Below are 9,090 nucleotides of genomic sequence, written 5' to 3'. Positions count from 1 at the left end.
ACAAACACAAAAAAACGAACACACAGACAGGAGCCCTGACAACAAGCCAGTAAGGAACCAAACAGGAAATAAAAAACCTGGTTTCTGGAGCTTGAATAATTTTAAGAAGAATTTCAGAAGCCTGAATACTTTATGAATAATTCACTTGATGAGGATGAAGCAGTTTTTATGTTTTTAACACTGAGGAGAACCTGCAGCCAGTACCAGTATACCCCAGGTTATCATGGGGTGGCTGGTTCCTCAGATCACTGCAGGAGTTCCTCATGCTGCCATCAGGGGGCAGCAGAGCTTTCTGGATGATCATCTGTGGTGATATCATTTTCCATCAGCTCCTCCACCTCCTGGCTTCATGGAGCAGCCGGAGTACAGATGAGTGCAGGAGGAGGAGGAGGAGGAGGAGATTTTTTCCACTACTACATTTCACCTCCAGGCGACCACGTCTGGAAAGACAATATCTCTAGAAAAAGAGGCGATTAGTCATAGAGGAGAGCTTTCAGCCCAGCGACAGGGTGCTGGTGATTCCTGTCTGACAGCAGCTTCCAACAAGCTGCAGGGAGGGAACCGTGTGTTCGCCTGAGGACGCAGCACCTCAGCAAGAACCTCTGAGCAAACCATAAAAACCAGCTTCTTTCTCATGCTCCTCTCAGCTGTCAGGGTTAGAATGTGAATGCAGAGCTGGTCTGCAGGACAGGCCTCCCAGTACTCCCAGCAGAAACACCCTGGAGCTGCTGCAGGGTGTCGGCTCTGTTTGATCCTAAGCTCCGGGTTGGTCTCCATCACCTAAACATGACAGTTTGACAGAAGTTATGCAACAAGCAGCTGCTCAGGGATTCACAGACGGCCGTCCAACATCGGGTTTCCTTCACAGAACCCGTGTTGGTTCTGGTTCTGTGGAGTTTAGGCTTTTCCTTTGTTAAACTTTTATTTGGTTTGATATTATTTAGATTTTATTTAAATGCTTGGTGGCGTTTCTACTGACCTAAAGCACATGTGTGAAGCAGAGACGAGTGTCTGCTTGTCCTTTCATTCCTTCAGAAGCCTCTTTTTTTCTGGAAAAATGTCCTTCATGCCGGAAGGTGACATTTGAAATTTGACCATTCAGAATCGGATAAGGACAGACGGTTGGACACATCAGAACCGTCCAGCTCTGAGAAACCAAACACACGACACCTACTGATCTAAACGACGACTAGTTGCTGCAGAAAGCAGCCAAACATAACTTCCCTCTGGGTCATGCTACGCTACGCAGACTCTCTGTCTGTACTGAGGAAGTTTGCACATCAACTCAACATGCTGGGTCAGTATTCAGCCAACTGGGCTGTGTTCAGATCATAGAAACATGCTCATTATATCATGAAGCATGATGCCTTAGCCATGTTTACTGCTGTGAGGCGGCGGCGTACTCAGACCCTGTCCTCAACAACACCTCGTTATCTTCTCCCTAAATGCAAAATCTGAGGCAACAAAAACAGGAAATTTAAAAATATTTTCTTAAAAATGTTTTTTTTTTTGTTTCTAACTCCATCTGTAGAGATGGGGAGCGGCAGCCGAGTGGTTAGGGCTTTAAGCCCCACTCCCACAGACTGCCACTCCTGGTCTCTGAGCAAGACCCCTATCCCCACACTGCTCCCTGCGAGACACACAATGGCAGCCCACTGCTCCCCATGGGGATGGGTTAAATGCAGAGAGGTACTTGTGAAATTGTAATGAAAATTAAAAAAACATCAACAACAAAAAAGCTAAAGAAACACGTTAGAAGCAACTTTCGGTCACTCTGCTTCTTCATATTGGAAACCACATTGGATCAGATTTATTTCACATGTTTCACTAAAACTTTTCCTTTCTGGACGTTTAACTCTCTGGTGCATCGCGGCTACTGTAGAACAAATCAACTAAAAAATAAATTTCTCTTTAATTCTATGGTTTATATAGTGAAACTGCATATTACTGTCTAGAAGGCTCTCTGCTGCCACACTCCATTTAGGTCAATGAAGTGGTCAGTCACTGTAACTGCAAGTACATTTCTTCTGAATCCAAGATGGCAAACAAACAGCAGCCAATGTTGACCACTGCTGGCAGATGTTTCAATCCTTCTATAGTAGAAGAGTTAAAAAAAAATATGATGATATACGTCTAAAGAATACGGAGGAGGATTAGGGCCACTGAAAAAAAAAAAAGTTAACTGATTTTTTAATTTTATTTCAGTTTAATATGGGAAAAAAGTCAGAATTCTGACTTTAATTTAATAATTGTGGATCTTAATGTAGATGGGCACCATGAAGGCAGAGATGTGGAGCACTCAGCTTCACTGACAAAGATGTTGTTTGGGAGGAACAGGAACACTTTGGTGGAAAATGAAGGAATTCTGTGAATTTGTACATCCCTGAGGATCCCTGCTGATGCTGTTTGATTAATAAAGGAGCAGAAGGAGATTAAAACCAGAGTTAAACACACATTGGTGTTTAAGCTTGATGCTAACATGTTTGTTAGCTGTCAGAATTCAGTCAGAATTCTGAGGTAAAAAGTCCTAATTCTGACTTTTTTCCCATATTAAACTGAATTAATATTAAAAAATCAGTTAGTTTTTTTTTTATTTTTTAGTGGCCTTAATCCTCTTCTGTAAAGGAAGGATATCATCAATTTGAATTATAACATTTTTTGTTCAGTGTGTAAAAAAATCACGATTAAATGGAATCCAGTGAAATGGATGTTAAGCATTAACAATTCAAAATTTGTCAACATAAATCATATAATTGTTTTACTGTGTCTTGAAATAGTTTTGGTTATACAGTGTTTTATTGTTACACGTATAAGCTTTTTATTTAAATTTGCATTTTAGTATATTTTGTGTACACTTAGAGCAGATTAGCTTCAGTTTGTGTGACTATTTTAAATTTGAAAAAGCTTCCTGGATGGGAAGCGAAACGTCTTCAAAGTTGGAAAACAAAGTCCAGGGGTTTGTTTATTGTTTTTTAACTTTTTTGGAATGAGTAAACCAATTATTTATATTGTAGACTTCAAACACAGTGAATAATGTAAGAAAAGAAGGCAGCCTTCAGGGAAGTGAGGGTGAGGAGGGCCAGGATGCAGAGGAAGGTCAGCATGATCGAACAGAGCTGCAAACAAACGCAGCAACAAAGGAAACTGTGATTGAGGCTTCAGTGACTTTAACATTTAACAGATTTACACCAAGCAGTAATATTGCAGTAAAACATGTTTTATGTTTAATTTGCTTTGCATTTGTCAGAAAACAGGTTAAAACAATAACATAAAAAACAACTAATGAGTGACTTTCTGAATAAGATGGATTTAAGCCCTTTTTAAAGACCTTTGCTTGGTGTTTCGGATTTTGGCAGCACGTTTGGGAACAAACTGGAGCTTTTGGAGGCTCCTGGCAGGAATCCAGATGAGGAGTGAATTACAGGAGTCCAACCTGGGGAACACAGGGCATGGATGAACTTCTCAGCAGCAGGGAGGGAGAGTGGGGGGCGCAGTTAGGAAATATTACCGAGGGGAAAGAAAGGGGTTATTTCAGGTGGACGTTACTTCAAACTGATGTCTATGGAAGAGAGCAAAGCCAAATGGGAGGCTGTGCAGAGAACACCTAGGAAAAGGTCACATTCAATCTCTCTTAAGATCTGGTTTACGCCTTTAATGAGGATCCGGTTGCATATGAGACGACGATTGTCTCTTTCCTTAAAGGCACACAATGCAACATTTTTCAGTTAATGTGTTCCATAACGTTTTGGATGATTAAATGAGTCATTTCAGGTGGAACAAAGGTTTTCTCGGCCGCCCTGGTGGTCTGTGGGGGAAATACCGTACTTGCAGTTGCAGGAGCCCTCGGCCCGCACCCACAGGCTCAGAAGTCTCGTGCGAGAGTCTGTCTTGCTTTACGGCGAGAACTGCTACACGCCCCCAGTGAAAGGCATGCTCGTCGCTAGCGCATTGGCGATATTTGTGCAGTTATCATGGCGGAACCTGCGAGAAAACAGCGAAAGCCCGTGTCGGAAACATGCTAAATTGACATGGTGATTCGTTGCGTTCGCCTGTCTGCTAAGCTCAAAACAACCGCGCCTGGCTTGACGGAGAAACCAGCTGAGCATATTTACGACAGTGCACTTTTACTTTCGCCCTCTGGGGAGAGCCTCGCTGGAAAATCAACACTGGTTGCATGGTGTACCTTTAACCTGCATTTGATTTTGCTAATAGCAGCTTTTTTTCTTTGAATTTTGTTTGAATGTTTTTGTGCGTCAGCCTCAATTCTTTTAGTTTACAGGATCTTATGAATTTGCTGTGAAATCCCGTATTTGCACGGCATTTGCACCCCTCGGCCTGCGTGAAGAGGTGAAGAGAGAGTTCCAGTCCAGTCATGTTCGCTCCAGCGGAGTGAAAGCTGGGTTAGTTGTTGGAACAAGGAGCTGATGGCGAATGTTCCAGTTTCTGACTGAACCCCCTCGGATTCCTGCAGCAGAGCTGGAATGGGTTTGCTGGAAGGTGGACCGACTGTGTTTAGCTTCCACATTAAATATGTTTGTTTCATAAATGACAAACACTAAAGAGTCCAAACATCCCCGCCCGCGGTGCGGTCCAGCTCTCTCTGGTGACATCCAACTGCTTTTGTTCAGTTAATTCAGAACAAATGACGAGAGGCTTTGAGAGGCCCAGGAGACGGCCTTAAATCAGTCTGCACCACAGAGACATGGACGGCGGTTCAAACACCAAAGTTGATCATTCCTGACAGAATTATTGGACACATTCTGAAGACACTTGGTATGAGTCAATAGGAGCTGGAAAGATGTTTGGTATTGGTTGCATGTGGATAAATCTGGTTTGAAGAGAAAAACAGAGATTATGCAACCTTGAAGAGCCTCTGGATGTGGGTCCTCCACAGACTGAGCGAGGGATGCTTTCAGTCTCCCACATGTGGAGTCAATAACAAACACTGACGGACGACATGTTGCTGCTCCTCATCCACCAACATTGTGCTGCTTGTGGTCTTAGCTGTGGCAGGACCTGTCTTCTCCGTCTCACCCTCTGATTCATAAAGGAAATGCAGGAATGCAATGGTGGTGTAAACACGCCTGCTCAGTTCAGGAAGCTCTGCTGTGCAGTCGGTCATCTGACTCCTGAAGACGTCTATTTCTGCAGAACAGCTTGTCCCGCTATCAGAGAGGGAGCATGCTCAGTGAACTCCAGATATGCCAGCAGTGGCTGACTCCCAGCATCCCATCACAGAGTAGAAACCCAAAGGACTCCAGCAGCCATCGGCGAAAAGCTGGAACCCAAACCCAGAACCAGACCAGTAGTCATTCTGAATGTTGTCGGAGTTTCACTTTAACTGAGGTGTTTATTTTCTAAACATGACGCCCCAGTGGCTTTCCAACCCCAAAACACAATACAGCAAAGCCTGGGTTACCCCAAAGACCCGGTCTCACGGTAAAAACAGAGTCACATTGTATACTTTGAGTTCCAGGAGGACTGGAACCAGTTATGTTTTGAGAAAAAGCAGCCATTGGCCTGAAGGATGGCCCAGCACGAAAAACATCATCTGGCCAAGACTCTGTGGTTCACACTTATATGAAGGTCTGGCTTTAAGGGAAAATGTTCTCATCCAGACACCCTGGCCGTTTCTCAACTCACTAGAACACGACTATGGACTCGTGTTCTCATCAAGTACATTCTAGACAAGAACCCAGGAAAGTCTGGATTCTGGGAGAACGGGAGCGAGCAGAATAAATCTGGGTCAATTGGAACAGAAGCGTGTTGATGACATCACCACATTCAAAGCTAGTCTGGAGCTGCATTTCACCTCCTGTTATTAATAGTCTCTAGATGATAATAAATTATAACTTTTTTCCATTAAGTGGAGGAATAATGATTAACACAGTCAGATAAACACAAATCTAATAAAACTTTAGCCAAATAAAAGAAAAAAACCTCCAATCAGAGCCAGCAGTCCTTCACACACGGCTATGCAGAGAGAGGGCTGCTGCAGACGGGCTAACGTTAGCCCATCCGCTGCAGACGGGCTAATGTTAGCCCTGGCTGCTGCAGACAGGCTAACGGTTAGCCTGGCTGCTGCAGACGGGCTAATGTTAGCCCTGGCTGCTGCAGACGGGCTAACGTTACATGTGGCTGCTGCAGACGGGCTAACGTTAGCCCTCGCTGCTGCAGACGGGCTAACGTTAGCCCTGGCTGCTGCAGACGGGTTAAAGTTAGCCCGGGCCGCTGCAGACGGGCTAACGTTAGCTCTGGCTGAAGCAGAGGGGCTAACGTTAGCCCGTCTGCAGCGGATGGGCTAACGTTAGTCCTGGCTGCTGCAGGCGGGCTAAAGTTAGCCGTGGCTGCTGCAGACTGGCTAATGTTAGCCTGGCTGCTGCAGACTGGCTAATGTTAGCCGTGGCTGCTGCAGACGGGCTAACGTTAGCTCTGGCCACTGCAGACGAGCCAATGTTAGCCTTGGCTGCGCATCGCTTGGAGGTCCGCTGGTGTCCACGGTCCTCTCAACATCTGAATTTTAGTTTTTAATTACGCACTAAATCGGTAAATGTTCCATATAGTGAAACTTAAAGTATAATTTTCTCACCTCAAATGATTTTAAAATCTACTTTTATTGAACAACAGCAACAGAAAAGAGAACTTTTAACTTAACACTCTGAGCTCTGTGAGCGCTAACCTGGAAGCTGCTGCTGCAGCAGTGCATGCTGGGACAGCTGTCAGTCTGGAGAACGGACAACTCTGCTCTGATGCATGCTGGGTAAAGAGGGAGGAGCCAGAACAACATCCGGGGACTTTGTCCGTTCTTGGATGCACAAGTGCACATATTGAGAAACGGCCCCTGTCAACTTTTAGGACTAGGCTTAATTCCTGTTTGGTGAAGCTTATAGTTAGAGTGGCTCAGGTTATCCTTCCACCCGTTCACTGGTGAACCACTTGGTATATTTCAACCTAACAATCTGGATTGCAGGAAAATAACAATGGTTAAACTTTTACCAAAATAGACATGGTAGACATCGTTGCACCAATGCACAATTAACACAGATATAGCAGCATGGTAAAACGTAAGTATGAAAAAGCAGCTGCGACAGGTTATCCTGAGTTATCTCCATAGCTATGCTGCTTTAGGCTTAGACTGCTGGAGGACATAGGGACCAATTTCTACGCACTCTGCCTGATTCTACTTGTATTCTCTATATCTGAATCATTTGTTAGTTCAGGTTCTAACTTTATGTTCTCTGTTTTCTCTCATCATAGCAGCTTCATTGGCATGAATCTGTTCAGCTGAACTGCTGCCATCAACACCTGACCTATTTTTAGGGTGCTTACCACTTACCGCACGTACCGCTAACGTTGGAGAAGCCTGCCGCCATCTTTACTTATGGATAACCAGCTTCCTGATGCTACTTCCTGTGTGAATGTGTCTGCAAGGCCCAATCAGGAGGAGGCTTACAGAAGTCTCTGGCTAACCTGTCAAAACACATTTTCCTTCGTACGGGGAGAAAATCCGAGGGCAGAGACGCTTTCAATAAGTCAGCCGTCTTCGAGCGTTACCGCTGGATAGAAAATTGTGCGCGGGTGAGATTGAACAAGCGGAGCTGTTTTTCACGCATGTGTGATTTTGTTGTGCGTTGGTAGATAAACATTACCCAGAAGTACTTTAACATACATGCCAGTATGTTTATTTTGCTCGTGGGCGTTTTTTGAAATAAATGTGACGCCATACTCCTGCTTATATTTCGCTGCTGTTCCTTGTTCTGTTTATATCTTACAATGAAAAGCAAACACATGGATCCTAGGGCTCCTAAATAAGGCCTTTCTGTTCAAAACATCCTCATCGTGTAAGAAAGTGAATCTTTAATCTATCCTGACGTAATGTGTCAGCAGGAGGTCCAATCAGTAAAAGATGTCAGCTGGACGTCTGCTCTGCCGCTGCAGCTGTGCAGCAGGCCGCCGCCCCCACCGCCCGCCCCTACAGACTAAGGCCGCTCAAACGTCCCCTGGTCTCTCTTCCGCTTTCAGAAAATCAAAGCGCAGCGTACGGAAGCCCCGCTGTGGAGCACCTGTGGCTTCATAAAAGGTAGAGGTGGCGGGATGGAAGATAAAACATGGCGGCCATCCGTCTGATGGTCCCCTGTTAACACTAACGTCAGCCAAAGCAAAAACACTAAAACTTTGTCTTCAAAACCAAACGTTTCCTATAAAACTCATTCATTAAGATTTAAAAGAGGACACCTGACTCTGGATGAGTCACCCTGAGCAGATGTCTCCACACGCTGCACAACTAATTCTGATTGAGGGAAACAAACCGACTTAATAGGTTCGGCCTGAAAACCTCGTGCATAAAGAACAAGTCCATATGTTCTCAGACGTGAAGGTATGTCGGAAGGAAATCGCTTCCTGATCAGTTTCCTTTAGTTTACATTTAGGACCAGCTGAAAGAAAGTGGCCGGGATGTCAGCAGCATTCCAGAGTGGATCCGTTTCCCAAACAGAGGAAAAAAAGTCACAGAGTTAAGATGGGATGAAGAGGAGCATGAAGGTCACAGCAGGGTCAGGGTTAGCTGCACCAAATCAAAGCATCACCTGTGATAAATCAAACTGGTCATTGACGGGTTCTGGTTCTGCTAAAACAGGACCAGGTTCTAAAAAAACATCCCTCCCTTTGAATAATTCCTGGAGATGAATCTATTATCTAAAGATGGAGAGAGAATGGACCAATTTTTGGACTGACCGGGACACGGACATCTCTCTAGATCAGAGGTGATGGTTTAGCGGACCGTGGTCCGAATCTGGACCCAACCTGATCTAAAACATTTATAAATTACCGCATGTTGTCCGACGGCAGTGACTAATTTCTCTTGCGCCTCTTCTCCTGTTAATACGGTAAAGCCCTGGGGAGCGTCCGGCTCCAGGCTGCGCGTGATCCAAATGAGCCAATGAGCCGATGGGAAAGAAGGAGAAGACGATGAGAAAAAGAGAGCAGAGAAAGGGGGGACTGCTGGAAGAACTGCGGTGAACTGGTGAAAGAAAAGTGAAATGGCGTGCTCAAAGATGACCCTGCACATTTAGAGGATGTTTGGCTCAACCT

The 9,090-nt window shown here is 44.9% G+C and overlaps 1 protein-coding gene across 1 annotated transcript in view; it reads left to right on the top strand.

Moving 5' to 3' along the window:
- LOC107087415 (CD109 antigen-like) overlaps positions 1-8,084 on the top strand; it is a 91,138-nt gene extending 83,054 nt beyond the window's left edge. Inside the window, exon 28 of the mRNA XM_015378985.1 lies at positions 7,888-8,084. Within this exon, the coding sequence (XP_015234471.1) occupies positions 7,888-8,084 (197 nt within the window). The remainder of the gene's footprint in view (positions 1-7,887) is intronic.
- Positions 8,085-9,090: the final 1,006 nt, after the last annotated feature.

This window comes from Cyprinodon variegatus, unplaced genomic scaffold (genome assembly GCF_000732505.1).
Source record: "Cyprinodon variegatus isolate N-32 unplaced genomic scaffold, C_variegatus-1.0 Scaffold183, whole genome shotgun sequence".
NCBI classification, from domain to species: domain Eukaryota; kingdom Metazoa; phylum Chordata; class Actinopteri; order Cyprinodontiformes; family Cyprinodontidae; genus Cyprinodon; species Cyprinodon variegatus.
The sequence above is the reverse complement of the archived record's forward strand: the minus strand, read 5'-3'. Positions and strand labels throughout refer to the sequence as shown.